At 43.2% G+C, this 15,273-nt stretch overlaps 1 protein-coding gene across 1 annotated transcript in view; it reads left to right on the top strand.

Annotated features, from left to right (window-relative positions):
* STK39 (serine/threonine kinase 39) overlaps positions 1-15,273 on the top strand; it is a 258,475-nt gene that overhangs the window by 112,716 nt on the left and 130,486 nt on the right. The window contains exons 12-13 of the mRNA XM_077751175.1: positions 14,984-15,106; positions 15,204-15,233. Of these exons, the coding sequence (XP_077607301.1) occupies positions 14,984-15,106; positions 15,204-15,233 (153 nt within the window). The remainder of the gene's footprint in view (positions 1-14,983; positions 15,107-15,203; positions 15,234-15,273) is intronic.

Raw genomic sequence — 15,273 nt, 5'->3', positions numbered from 1 at the left:
ACAAACTGTGGAGGAGGGCACTTGTGGGGATGACCACTGGGTGTTACATGGAAACCAATTTGACAATAAACTATTTGTAAAAAAAAAAAAAAAAAGAAAGAAAGAAAGAAACTGCTTCATGGCACATAAGCTAAAATAAAGGGTAATATCTATTTAGCATGACAACAAAAAAATGCTTCTTTTAGAAATATTAGTTTTCAAACTTGTATTTACAACATATGAAGCAAAGTAAACATTCTAAAGGCAAAAAAAAAAAAAAGAAAGAAAAAAAAAAAACACAAACTGTCCCACCTGGTGGAGAGAAATGTACAAGCAGAGCATTAGGAAGCATGAACTCCTGTCATTACATTTCCTATGTGTTAAAAAAAAATTTGATGATCAGTCCTTTCACCAGATAGTTTATTGTAATGGTGAGTCTTCATTCCAGAATTTGTTGCATAGAAATCACATATGAAAAATGTTGGCAATCTTGGGGCGCCTGGGTGGCTCAGCTGGTTGAGTGTCTGGCTTCAGCTCAGGACATAACCTCAGGATTCATGGGTTCAAAACCTGCGTCAGGCTCTGTGCTGACAGTGCAGAGCCTGCTTCAGATTCTCTTGTCTCCTTCTCTCTCTGCCCTTACCCAGCTTTCATGTGCTCTCTCTCTCTAAAAAAAATAAACATTAAAAAAAATTTTTAATGTTGGAAATCTTAAATTTTCACATTTATTATAATAAATGCAGGTGAATATAAGTTGATGCTCTTACTCTGACCCCATTGTCACGTCAAGGTTTTAGAAGGCCTTCTCTCTTTCTTTCTTCTTTCTTTCTCTCTTTCTCTTTCTTTCCTTCCTCCCTTCTTCCCTTCCTCCCTTCCTCCCTTCCTCCCTTCTTCCTCCCTTCCTCCCTTCCTCCTTTCCTCTCTCTCTCTTTCTTTCTTTTTTAATTTCTTCCTTTCAACTCATCTTTTCATCATTCCCACCCTTCCTGGAAAAGTCATAATCTTTGAACACTGTTTAGAATTAGAAAGTCGTTACTTTTACTTTCCATGTTATACACTGCGATGCTGTTTGAAAATCCTTAAAGAGGTACAGACATCTTTAATTTTCAAATACTTGTTTTTTGACTGACACCATCATGCATAATACTGATAAAAATTCAAATGATGTAAAAGGATATACTGGGTGACAGGGAGAGGGAGTGTGTCTTCTTCACTGATTCTCCTTCAGCAAAGCATTCTTGGCCTCTCTCTGTCCAGTGACTTACCTGATTGGTGAGTTTGGAGGGAGAAATCAGCTATGTGGCCCAGCCCTTTCCCCTCCCTTTCTGCTGGCACTGGCCTGCTCCAGAGAGAGGTGCTCAGTTGGGTCACTGTGGCCCTACAGTGAAGGAGGAATGTGGTGATCATCTTTGCTGAGGACTGGATAGGTAAGTCTTCTCTAAATCGAGGGTCAGTTCATCAAGGAAGGTGGCTAGCTAAACATTTAAGCCACATTCTCAAATATTACTTTTAAAAGGAGTAAGGGCAATGTTTTGGCCTCTCTATATTTATTGGTCTTATTTCTAAATTAGCTCAGAACTAGCGATGGGGAGAGGGATATTCTTATTATTATTTATTGGGGTTTCTTAAAGTTCTTAAAACTTTGTGAAAATGAAATCCGCCTCTCTACCTACAAGTCCTGTAACCCTTTTGGCAATGTTCTGTGCATATACAATTGTACCTAGAAGTGTGTACATGTACCTGTCTTCATTTCATGTTAAACAGTGATGAATGCTTCGTTCCCTGCTAGCTTTTTCTGCTTTGTGTATTTTGTGGGTCTACTTGATACCTATTAGTAGCTGTATACTATTCCATAATACCGATGTTGTATTGGTCTCACAACCAGAAAGAATAAACGTGACCCCATTTGAGCTCCACACCATGACAAACAAGAACCGCAAAGCTCTGCCAGCAGCCCAACAGGGACAGCAGCTGCTTGGCAGGCTTTCGTTTTCTACGGAAGAGCCATGTTCTGTATCTCCAGGTGGTGAGGCTTGGCCCTTGGTAATGGAGAGCACACTGCAAATCTCTGTAGGGAGCTGCTTTTTCAGAGCACCTGCTGCTGACATTTAGCTGGGAATTATAAGCTGAGTTAATAGTTAAAACATAACCTTTAGGGCAGTTAGTGATGATTTTTATGAAGGAACTCTTTGGTACTGACATCTAAAAGTTGTTCTAAGGTGTTGGTGCGAATGTGACTATTTTTAAAACCAGGTATCTTAGTGAAATTATAATATTACAGATGTTCTCTGTCCTACATTCTGTGGAAAAGTTACCGAGTCTGTAAAACTGAGTCCATTTGGGTATTTTCCGTGGGTGATTATTCTGCATGCAGATGTAGTTGTTGCCCGGACAATGTTAAGATGGTATTGTTGATCGTATTACTCAGACACAACATGATGGATGCTTAACCAGTAACTAAACCCAAATCTTTATGTTGGGTGTCTTTACAAGGTAAGAATCCAGTGTGTATTAAGTGATGGCAGTTCACGTCATCTTAGATACTTTTTGTTTTGTTGTCCTTTTTGTCCAACTCTCGTTGTATTTCATTTGGAGACAATAACACAATTCCAAAAACCGCTGCGTGCTGTTATTGCTTTTGCTGTTCTGCTAGCTAACTTGTCTTTTGTTTTTCAAGACCAGTCAGCCCCCAGGTTTAGTGTGTGTGAATCAGACTTCAACCAAAGAAACAGAGCTAGTAGGGGATACGTAAAGAGATTTCCTGCAAGGACCTGGCTTTTGTGACTATGGGGGTGGGCTAGGCGAGTCTCAGATGCATAGGGCAGGCCATCAGGAAGGGGATGCCCAAATTCCCAGACCTGGCTGGAGCTGTTCTGGACAAGAATTTCTTCTTCAGAGATACCTCGGTTCAGCAGTTAAAACCTGTCAATGGATTCAATCAAGCCCACCTAGAATATCAAAGATAATTTCCCTTGTTTAAGTTCAGTTACCAGTTTTAATCGTATCTGCTAAAATGCTTTCATTGCAATGTCCAGGTTAGCGTTTGATTGAATAGCTGAGGACTGTAGCATGGCTAAGTAGACCCTTAAAACTGGCCATCACGATGATCCTCTGTTGCTTGTTAGAATTCTGGTTCTGGAAATCGGCTGTGCTTCCTGCCTGGAGCCACATTCTCTTGGCTGCAGGCTCTTCTCATTCCCACCCCTCCTGCAATTAAGTTAACTTTGTAACTTACTGCCGCACCCACAGCAGCCTCCCCTCTGCTCCTGCTGCCAGCCGTTTATTTTCTCTTTCTTTTTTTTTCCCCTTTGGTTTTACATGAAGTGTGTTTTCTCATCTGTGTTATTTGTCTTACCAGGACAGAACGTTCCCATTGTTTTCTTTATTAGCTGAAGTTACAGATCAGCTTGGCGCCTATTCCAGCGGGGGCTTTAATTCTCAAAGACAATAGTTGCAAAATTGGATGCTACTTTCCTGGCTCCTAGCTGTTGTCATTGTTCTTTGTCACCCTAACTTGGGGAAATGCCATATTGGAGGTTTGATAGGACTGAAGCAGAATAAGGAATCTAATTGCTTCTCTTGTGTTCTGTGCTGCTTCCTCAGAATAACTCCCTCCCAGCTTCCAGAGCATTCTCTTTCAAGACCTTGGCCTTTCATGTTGGATGTCCAAAGTTACAGAATTCCATTATCATTATCTGAAGAGCAACATTTATCAAATTTGATTTCTTTTCACATTGGAAAATGTTAACGCATTGTAAGAAAGTTGCTACAAGTGTGTCCTTCACTGAACTAGCTTAGTGTTTTGAATTGTTGTTGAATTATTAAAGTCCTTATTTCTCTAGAACTTTCTCTAATTGCCTACAGAACATTTTAATATTCTCATTCCTTTATTCTGTCATTTTACATTCTAGAAAAAGGGAATGCCAAATATTAGCAGAGCTAGATAAGCATTGAATTCCAAGAGGTCACAAAAAATGTTAATGTGAATTACGGGCAAAAATGTCCAAGATTTAGCTGTAGCCACTTATCTGTGATTAATGGAAAAAGACTTTTTTTTTCTTTCGGGTGTTTTAATGAGTAATAACATGGTCTGATGGAAATAATTTGTAAGTATAAATTTAAATCTGAGTGTGCAGAGGCCCAGAATGTCCAGAGTCAGAAAACACTGACCCAGAAGCAAAGTATAGCAGAGTCTGTTATCTGTCATGGTAAGGGACATCAAATATGACCTACTAATTTTCAAAAATTACTAGGTATACAGAAATGGAAATTAAATAAATCACCTTATCACCATCCTTATTCTGATTATCTATTGCCATGTAACAAATCACCCTAAATTCAGCAGCTTAAGACAACAGCAGCCATTTTATTAAGTTTCAGTGGGTCAGGGGTTTCTGATCTCATGCAGCTGCAGTCAGATAGTCAGGTGTGAGGCCAGTCTTGGCTGCCTGACAGCATGGAGGCCTCAAGGCAGTCAGACCAATCACATAGCCAACGGCCTCAGCTGCAAGGATTCCAGTGCACAAATTCGAAGTTGCATCACTGTTTCTGACCTGGCCCCTGAAGGCACATCTCTTAGCCCTGGTGAGGCACAAGCCCACCCAGATTTAAGGAGTGGGCACTGGATTCCCTCTCTTGGTAGCGGAATGACATGCTTCCGGAAAAACACGTGGGACGGGAGCTATTGATATGGGCATCTTTGGAAAAAGCATTTTGCCACTGTCTGCCCCCAGGCTGCAATAATTCACATCTCTCCCACATGTAAAATATGCTTTTGCCCTTCAGACACCCTCTGGAAGTTCTCTTCCCATTATGGCTTTAGGCTCAGGCTCAATGTCAAGGGCCTTGACATCTAAATTGGGTCTAGGAAAATAAATGAGGTGGCTCAGGACCACTTACCATAGGTATAGCCCCTTGAGGATTGTCCTCAGTTAGCTGCGCAACGCACACCCAAAACACAGCCGAAGGACAGGCATTCTAAAGGCCTGCCCCATAGCGGAAGAACGAGAGACATATAGATCCCGTGGCCATCCTGGAATTTAGCCAGGTCCCTGTTACCAGTTCCTGTTGTGTCCTTCTCTGTGGGTCTCTGTTCTGCTCTTTAAGTCAGCTGTTCCATAAGAAAAGCCAGCATTTGTAGCTTAGTAGCCTGACTGCTTCCGGCCCATAAATTTTGGGGATCCGAAGGCTCGTTTCATCTTGTGCGGTTTCTTTTAGTCTAACTTGGCAATGACTTCATAGTAAAAGTATCTAAAACACTTTGTGAATTTCCTGTGAATCTCCATGGTTTGATGCCATCAGTCAGGAGCCAAAGTCTGAAGATGCATTGTCCACCTGGGAGTCCCCCTGAGACTGCGGAGGGACGACACCCATAAGGTGTCTAACCCATGGCTTACAAGCCGAGTTATTTCATGCAGAGTTTCTGTAAGTTATGCTCCTGTAAGGTCCTTAGGAGGCCTTAGGTCTGTTCGAAAGTGTCTAGGGGACACAGTCTTAGATCTTTCTGAAATCTCGGCAAAGCGTCAACGCAGCCACACCCTGGATTTGCTCCTGAATTAAAGCCATTTTTTAATTTTGAGAATCGCTTGACATCAGGAGGGTCTGGGAACGAGGAACAGTTTTATAGGTAACAGTGCGTTCCTTAGCTCCTCTCTCTCTGCTCACATTTTATCATAGACTGCAAGCAGAAGCCGGGTGTCACTTTAAGTATTCTGCCTGGAAGTCTCCTTAGCTAAATCACTGCGTTCATTAGGTCCATTTCCATCTCCCACATTACGGCAGATACAGCTCTGCCAGACCCTGTCGCTGTGGAGCGGGGTCCTCCTGTCCTCGCTTCCCTGTAAGTCCTCACTGACAACCTGCCTGAAACCACAGTCTTTTCATTAGCGTGCACCATTTTTGTGCATCAGGAATACGAGACTGGCTTGTCCTGACTCCAGGTCCTCATCCGTTCTCTGTCACAGTGGTGCCCACGCACTTGTGCGGGGCCGAGCCCCCGCGGAGGCCAGGCTGCCTGCCATGGGGTTTGAAGTCCCTCGCTTTTAGGCGATTCGTTACTCTCTGGTCAGTAGGAACCAGAACAATTAACAATGCTATCTTCTTCCTGACCTTTGACTCCCTCCAGTCCCGGTTCCTCTCCTGCTCTCCTTTCAGGAATCCAGATTTGATCATTCTCCCTCCACCTTGCCCACTCGGAAGCCTTCTGTTTGCCGCCGTCCGAATTCCAAGCCCCCTGACTTGGTGTACAACAGAGGGTGCAAACGCACAGGCCAGATTTATCCCACCGACACATCATTTTTAAGCTGTGCAGAGGAAATTTTTTTTATCTTGACATACTTGTTAACATTTAAAAAATCAGGAGCATTCGCATAAAAATCTAAATTATCTCCTTCTCTGGAAGCGTGAGAAGATCCGGCCACATGGCGGCCCCCTTCCTGCGGCTGCAGTCAGCTAATGCTGGGCCCTCCCTGTAGGGGGGAGAGGTCCTCTCCAGACCACCCAGTCCTCACAGGGTCTGCTTCCCATTGCCTGCCTGGCTTCTGTAGGCATCTGAATTTGCCCTTCTTATTGTACAGGCTCTTGATTGCAGCTTTTGCAGGTTTCTTAGCCATTTCCTTAGACCCAAGCCCCTAGACCCCAGGACCTCGTGAGCCAGCCACGTGACCTGAGTCAGCAGAACTCGTTAAGTTCTTACTTTCTCTCCTGCTGGAATAATGTCCCTGCGCCCCCTGCCTTGCGAGCTCTTACCTTCTGTCACCGACCAGCCTTCCTGGCAGACCTGCAGCAGATGCCGTCCTCTCCTCTGCGATCCCACAGCGCTGGTATCTGTCTTGTAGCACTCACATTTTATTGACGTTATTAGCTTAAATGTGTCACCTCTCTGGATTGTGAACTACTCCATGGTGTGGATTTATATTCAATTTATCTTTTGTCTAGAACTTGCCACCAGAATAGGTATTGAATAAAACTTTGTTGGCTGAATGAATAAGTAAGTGGTGCTTTAAAAAGGCTAAGCCGAGCTCTCTGCCCTGAGGGAATGGACAGTTCAGTATGTCATCCATTAAATGTAGTACGGGATAGAACAGTATAAAGTTGCAGGCAGAGATGCCTCTTGGGAGAACTGGCAAAAACTTCTTGCATTAGAAGAAAAATAAGAATGTAGAAGTGCAGATCATGTAAACAGGCCAAGGCATGTGTGCAATACACATGTAAGAAGGTAGAGTCATGAAAATATGTAACTTGTATATAGCTGGTGTGGGGTGTCTAAAGGGATACGGTGGGAAAGAAGTCTTGGACAGGTATTTTAGGGCTAGGGTATAGAGAGACTTGAATGTTAAGGAATTTGGACTCATAGGCGATAGTGAGTTCTTGTCCATTTTTTTGAGAAAGTGCTAATGTGTGACTAGTGGAAATATGAAGGATAAAATAGGCAGGAGGTTAGTGGCCAGGGGATTGATAAGCAGTTTGTTTTAATAGAAGAGACAAAAAAAAAAAAACAACGTTGAGGGGGAGGGGGGCTGATCTAGCACAGTGGCAGTGGAGGAAGTAGAATTTGCAGAGTATAACATTTGATAGATTTGGGTTGTGAGGAAGAGGAAATTCAATAATGCTAACAGCACCTGTCATGTCTTAACTCTTTGTCATGTGCCAGGCATCATGTTAGGAACTCTATATGATTGTGCCCCTTGACCATGATGACAGGGGACAGGGGAGGGGGAAGGAATTTCCGAAGGGTTGTTTTATTTTAACCCCAAATGGAATTTTATTTTAAATATTTCGTGTCTGAAACAATTTATAGGAAATCTATGCCTTATTAAGCCAATATCCAGTGAATGCTACATGCAGACAGTTTCTATAGACAACTTCTGTTGAGAGATGTTCAATAGAAATAATACATTAATGTATTTTTATTCTTCTGGGGTTGGACTGTAAAAACAGAAATGTAACATAGATCAGGAGTTTTCTATCTTTCACATTTTACTTCTCTCCTATTTTACCAAATAATCAAGGTTCCAAATTGTTATGAACAAAATAAATAATTTTTCCAGTGACAGTTATGTTTACCATTGATTTGTCACATTAATGTTTATGGGAAGTTTGAGAACTTAATTCTCTGCTTTGACTGGCAAGGATATGTATTTCCCCTCTTACAGAAAAACTATCAGGGGTAAAATTCTTGATCCTGTCTGCAGAATTTATCATAAATTCCTAATAATAGAAGTAACGTGAAAATAATGGGATACTTTTGTTTCCAAATCTAAAGATTAGAGAAGCAAGTTTTCTGGTGAGTTTGAATATAGGAACACTTAGGGACATAGATGAAGTAACAAAATACCTACCAAAAAAAATTAACAATTCTATGTAACTATGTTAATACACATTATACAGAACATTTTTATTTGGAAAATACGTCACTCGTTTTCCTTTCTTTGTCTTAAGCAATATTAGTTAGGCTCTCGACTGGCAGTGTTGGCCTCAATCATCACAGATCTAATGTTTGCATCATCTAAAACAACTTTTCAGAGTCTGCTCTTCTGACTTTGCATTTTAAAAAGTGGAGCACACTGTGTTTCCTCATGGTGCTTTCATAAGAAATGTTAGCCCAAGCCATACGTATCAGTTTGGGTAATGTGAAGATAGTTCCATCCCTCAACTGTACCTTGATTGCTGTAGGTTTGGTACATAAAAGTCAACTTGTGTGTGTTGTTTTTAAAGATGAAGTTTGTGAGGCTTGTACAATAGAATTGAGATATTTGCCACTGTAAAATATTTACTCCCAGGAATAACTCCTAAGCTCATGTCAAATGTCTTGGTCCAGGTTTATAACGTCCCCATAAGGTGAGTCTTAGCACCAGGGCTGTGCTGGTGAACACTGAAAACTGGCATTCTGGCGGTGGGGGGGGGTGCAAATCCTAATTTGTACTGTTTTCCAGTTTCTGTTGTGTAAATACTTCTACTGGGGCCAATTGTATGCAACCAGTATAAAGCCAGCTGTTTTGCAAACTTTCCAAAAGTTAAAAAAAAATTTTTAATGTTTGTTTATTCTTGAGAGAGAGACAGAGCATGAGCAGAGGAGTATCAGAGAGAGAGGGAGACACAAAATCCAAAGCAAGCTCCAGGCTCTGAGCCTTCAGCACAGAGCCCGAGGTGGGGCTCGAACCCACAAACCATGGGATCATGAGCTGAGCCGAAGCCGGAAGCTCAACCGACTGAGCCACCCAGGCGCCCCGCAGACTTTCCAAAATTTTAACAGTGGGCTCTTCGGAGCCAGTGTGAGCCAGCTGAGTAAGGTAGGCATCGCTGGAAGGATGTCAGGATGAGGCCGGGGGCTGAGCATTAATGAGTGGGTTGGAGATGGCTCACTAGGAATTGATCTGATATTCATATCCCACAAAGCATTCAGAAAACAAGACTGAGAGACCAAAGTTGTTCCAAGGTCATCAGCTTAGAGAGATGGAAGGCCACTGGGGACCACGTGCTCTCTGGAGGAGACTGCGTCTGGAGTCCATGTGTGCGGTAAAGACGGAACAAAGAACAGTAGGAGACGGCAGGACAGAGAAAAGTAGGAGAAGCGGTACAGATGTGGAGAGGGCGAGAAGTAAACGAATGGGATTCAGCTGTGTCCACCAGATAACGTTAGGGCAACAGAGAGGAGTGTTACATTACACAAGTGTGAAGTCATTAAATCTTGCAGGGGAGAGGCAGCTCGAGTGGCCTGCTGGGGACAGATAGTATTTTGTATGAGATTAAAGAGTGAGGATGGGCTGAGCAAGTGAAGGCAGCAGTTAGAGACCATCTTCAGGAAGACGCTGGGAGTGGGAGTGGGAGGAGAGGGACAGATTGACTGCTCCTGGAAGAAGCAAAAACTGAGCCTCCCCCCACCCCGCCCTTTGGGCACAGGTTTAGAAGAATTGAATGTGTTCGTGGTGGATGTGGCGAAGCAGGGCCTGGCAGTAAGTGTTTTGAAGGAATGAATGAGTGTATGGATAAATGAGCACACAGGAGGCATTGGCTTTTAAAAGAAAAGGGATCCATTGGGGCACCTGGGTGGCTTAGTCGGTTAAGCGTCCGACTTTCACTTAGGTCACGATCTCGCGGTTCGTGGGTTCAAGCCCCGTGCCGGGCTGTGTGCTGACTGCCAGCTCAGAGCCTGGAGCCTGTTTCAGTCTGTGACTCCCTCTCTTTCTGACCCTCCCCTGCTCACACTGTCTCTCTCTCTCTCTCCTAGAAATAAATAAAACATTAAAAATTAAAAAAAAAAAGAAAAGGGATCCATTTTCCTACACACAGGAGGGAAAGAGGCAAAGGGGAGAAAGAGTGCGAAGGAGCTGATCAGAAACACGTAGAAGGTTCGGGTATAGGCTGGATGGACTTGGTGTGCCCAGAGTGGCAGGTGAAGCTATTTGAAATGGCTGGTGCTGGGTAGGCTGGGCTCCCTTGTGAGCCACAGTAACAGAGCCTGACACTGGAAAGTTGGGGTTAGACTCCTGGTTTCCTGTCCTGGCACCGTCTCTCCCAGCTGTATGGGCTTGGGCCAGGTGTTTCACTTCCCTGCACCTCGGTTTTCTCTCAGAAAAATGGGGGAGTAAAATGATTCTCAACTCACAAGGCTACTGTGAGGATTAAGTTAGTTCATGTATTTAAAGTTCCCAGAGGATAGTAACTCTCTTATATAAATAACAGCTGGTATGGGGTGGGGAGAGGGAACAGGTGAACAATGAGCGATGAGGGCAGTGCTTCTCCAACCTGAGTGAGAATATGAATCACCTGAAACTCTTGCTAAAAGGAGTATTGTGATTTAGTGTGTTTGGAGTGGGGCCCAAGTTTCAGCATTTCTAATAAGCTCCCCAGCGATGCTATTGCTGCTGGTCCAGGACCCCCTCCCGCACCCCCCTTAGGTGGCTGGGCTGTGGCCACACTGGTGCCCCACCTAGGCGTGTGGCCAGTGAGCTCCTACAGTGGCACCAGGCAGCACGGCTAGTCTCCATTCACTCAGGGCTGAAGGATGTTTGGTGAGCTCCCAGCTTTCCTCCTCTGGTGTGACTTGTACGGGGAGGGGGGTAGTACGTGCAGTGTCAGCAGAGTCCACTGTGGGCTCCAGACCTTATAAGATGGGGTGAAGCCAGGAGGGGCTGATGGAAGAGGCAGGGGAAGGCCAAGGGCTAGAGAGCACAGGCCGTGCGGTAGTTGGGGGACAGAGGTGTCACAGAGGTCATAGGAGGCAATGTCAGAGCATAAACTAGGGGAAAAGTAAAATATTTACTGCTGAAACCTTACCGAGTCTGATTTTCTTTTTTTCTTTTTGATGATTTAGAAGGCTTTTTGTTCGCTTGGCAGTGCCTCAAGGACATTATAAACAGCAGTTAATTAGAAACATTTTTTACACTCTGGTCAGTAGAATGCCTGATCAAGGAAGAGTTACTGTGTTTTGCTTTCTACCACGTCTGGATCACTTGGGTTCAGGCTGTGGTCAGGTTGTACGTTCCACAGGCGGAAGAGAAGTGGGGCGCAGCATTCCTGCTGATGGGCAAGTCATTCCGAGGAGACTCGGAAATCCTACCTCCGGGGAGAAGTTCATGTAGCTGGGGAAGCAGCTGGCAAGTGCCTCGGCAAGAGGCGCCGGGAAAGTTCGGACAAATTCTGCTAAATTTTGGTCCGTTTCTCTTGGATCACAGTCATCCTTTGTTAGAGAAACACGCTTTAATGTCTAACACGTTTAACACCTGTATGGGGAGCTTACCTGCTGGCTGTCTTCTGCTGTCTGTCCTTCATCTCTCTCTCCCTGTTTTGGTGTCGGGCCAGGTGGCAACCTGGGATGTTGTACAGAGATCCTGGGCCCTGATATTTATTGAAAGCTCCTGTTCAGAGCGGCACCCCTGGGGAGACTAGACAGAGTGCTCCAGTGACTTTCCCTTGTTGCTGCCATTCCCTACTCCTGGCTGCTCCAATCCCACCTCTGCTTTGGACACATGACCCCATCCATGGCCACCAGACGTAGCCAGTTCCTCTGGGTGTCTGAATCTGACTTCTTTTCTGGTGGGAATCAGAACTTTGGTTCATTTTGTAAAATGGATTTTCCTAAAGACGTGGTTTCGAGAAAGGGAAGGAAATACTGCTCTCCTCTTCAGAGGTATGACGTGTCAGTAGAACTGCTCGTTGTATTTTATTCCCAGTCATGGGACTGAATGTTGCTGCGTGTAAAACTTGGTCTCACCTCACTGCTTGACCTGAGGAATTTGTGAGCTTATTACTGAGCCCATTTCTCTGAGAAGCATCGGATTCTTTTGTTTAACCCCCAGATACCACCTCTTGGCTTTATTAAGTGATTAAATTATGTGACAGAATGAGAACAATGCAGTGGTAACGCAGTGCAGATTCTGACGGTGAACAATCCCCATCCTTGTCGCTGTGGAAGATGGGGAAGGACAGAAGCCTTTACACATCTTTTTTGGAAATTTTTAGTTGGTAGAGTATTCCTCAGTTCCTAATTAAGAACCCTGTTTGTTAAACTATGTGAAACTTGGTTGCCTTGACTTTGTAAGGTAGAAGTTGTTTCCTGGAGTCCCTGCAAACTCCCTGCAAGGATGTATCTTCCTCGAATTGCTTTCTGGTCTCTTCAGTGGAGATCAGTGTCACGTAAAGATACCATGAAACCTGGGTGGGTTTGAAATGATGCTTCAAGTTCTTTTCCTTCCAGTAAACCAAGCGAATGCTCGTCACAAAACTGTATTCTTATTCTTGCTGCTCCTGTACCAGTATTTTATGCTATATAGATTTTATAATTTCTGCATTTGTTCAATATTTATGACTTAAAGGCTTTGTCTGAGGCTATTATCTTAGACATTTTGCTTTGTCTCTCTTCCGGCAGATAAAATTAGGAGGGAGATAGCCGGGGTTCTAAAATAAAATAGAAGGTGGCCATTTTATTGTCAGTGGTTGGATCCTGCCTGTAGAAACAAAACTGACAGATTTTGTAAACAGGAAAAAAGGGCAGAAACAAAATTTTAGGGTGTAAAGCTGTACTATCTCTGCTGTTGGAGAGATTTCCTTGGTGTAATCTCTTAAGTATTAGTACTTGAAGAATACCAATTTGTCAACCATGGTTCGTTTTTGCAGTTTCAGTAATGGTAGAGTTTTATTCTATTTCTGATAACAGTTTTCCTTGTTTTCTCACTTCTTAGTTAATAGTATGTTTTGTAATAGACGTGGCTTTAAATTCTATCTTTTAATATAGTCATTAACAGATTTTCCTGTTACTATCATCATGATTAGTATTGCTAAGAAAATAATTTTACTGTATATGTCAACAGAAAATTAATTTCTCTTCTCCTACCCATTTCTTTGTAGTTTTAAAGAGCAGTCTGTTCTGAAAGTGTTGAAGTTCATTTCAGCATTTTTTTCCCTACAGTATTTTGCCAGCATATATAAGCACTATCATTAGAATAGGTCTTTTCCAATGACTCCGAATATGTAAATGGAAAAAATCTCTTATGTCAAGCACAGAAAGGGTTGTTTCCAATTTGAATTCATTTTTTTTTTTTTAGATGGAGAGAAGCTTTTTTCTCCCCTAATTAAGCATAACTGTTTTAATTATGAATAAGAACTTTTTACTTTTTAACTTTTCATCCTGGAACTCAGATCTTCTAGACCAAATGGTCAGGCTTGCTTTTACAGTTTCTACAGGATAACACCTTTAAGTCAGACCCAGCCCGGAGCCTGTGTTGATTGCGAATTGATGTTGATTGAAAGTGTATATTAAATACTTTACATTTACGATCTGTGGAATTTCCCTCAGGATTAATGAGGCTCCCATGATGTAACTAACTAGTTTCTATTATGGAAATTAGTGTTTCTTCACATCATAAGTCTTTCAAAGTCTTTGCAGGATGTTTTTAGACCACTTCAGTTTCAGTTACCATTCGGGAGGCATAAGATTTGCATTTGAATGGGAATCTGAGGGCTTTTATTCTTGCCTTGATTTTGTCCCTCTAGCCTTGTGATCTTCGGTCACTTTCTGGACCTTTATAGCCTCATCTGTAAAATGAGGGGGTTGAACTAGGCCGTCTCCAGGGTCCCTTTCCCCTGAAGTTCCTCTGAATCAGTGGATCACTGGCTGTTACGTTCACACATTTGCTGCTACATTGCTTTGTTCAATTACATCTCAGACTTTTTTTTTAGGGCAAATTACTTTGGTTAGAGGCTCATCATTCTCCGTCATCCTGTCCTTAAAAAGTTTCAACCACACAGGCATTTGAAAAGCATATCTTGAATCACATCTTTACCCTAGTTCAAATAAATGTTTGAAATCCCTGCAGAAGACTGCTATAACCTGTTTGGGCTATCTGGCATGGCTGCTGATTTTCTGGCTGTGTTTCTAGCAATCCTCCAAGTCTCAGAAGTGTTACAAGGTGTGTGAAGAATAGTCTGATGGTGTTTTGTTTTGCTCAGGTAGGTTGAGCAGAATCCTGGGAAACCCAGTGTGACATCAGGTTCTGAACAAGAACATGGTGGCAACAGAAGGGTATTTGCTTTTTTGACAGAGGCTTTAGATTGCTGATCAGTCCTAGACGGGTATGCTTCATTAGGCTGCCTGATCCCCCCACCCTACCCCACTTCCCTCTGTCAGCAGTCTGTTGCTTGCTTGCGTTTCTTTAGGCAGTCTTGAAGCCAGCCACATGGCCTTTAATGTGTAGTAATTAATAAAGTTTAACTGAAGCAAAAGTGAAAGATGGGTTTGATCCCTGTGGCTGACACGCGTGGTAGTCTTCCATAATATTTTGTTCTTGGTGTGTAGTTTCAAGAACACAGTATCTTTGGGAAGAGGGTAAGTGTGAGAGTCTGCAGGCTGTGTAGTCTTTTTGGGTTATTAACGGCTCTGCCTGAATTCATAACCACTCAGGGTATTTCCAGAGTAGATGTGTGCTGTCCGACCCAACAAGCAGCACCAGCGAGCAGTGTTCATGTTCTATTAGTGAAAACTCTGGGCGGGTGTGTTTTGATTCAGGTGAGAAGAGTTCCTGGGTCAAGCGGTCACCTTCATAAAACCGAGGACGGTGACTGGGAGTGGAGTGACGACGAGATGGATGAGAAAAGTGAAGAAGGGAAGGCAGCTTTTTCTCAAGAAAAGGTAAGTGACGTTGACGATGGTGAGCTAGCGTGTGCACAGTTTATGTTTGTGTCATTTTGTGTGCACGCGTATTAATGGATACGCAATTGTTTTACAGTCACGAAGAGTAAAAGAAGAAAATCCAGAGGTGAGTGGTGGTGATTTTGACATTTTTTTGCCACCACACT

The sequence above is a fragment of the Crocuta crocuta genome, unplaced genomic scaffold (genome assembly GCF_008692635.1).
Source record: "Crocuta crocuta isolate KB4526 unplaced genomic scaffold, BGI_CrCroc_1.0 scaffold219, whole genome shotgun sequence".
Taxonomy (NCBI): Eukaryota; Metazoa; Chordata; class Mammalia; order Carnivora; family Hyaenidae; genus Crocuta; species Crocuta crocuta.
This window is presented reverse-complemented; position numbering and strand designations above follow the sequence as displayed.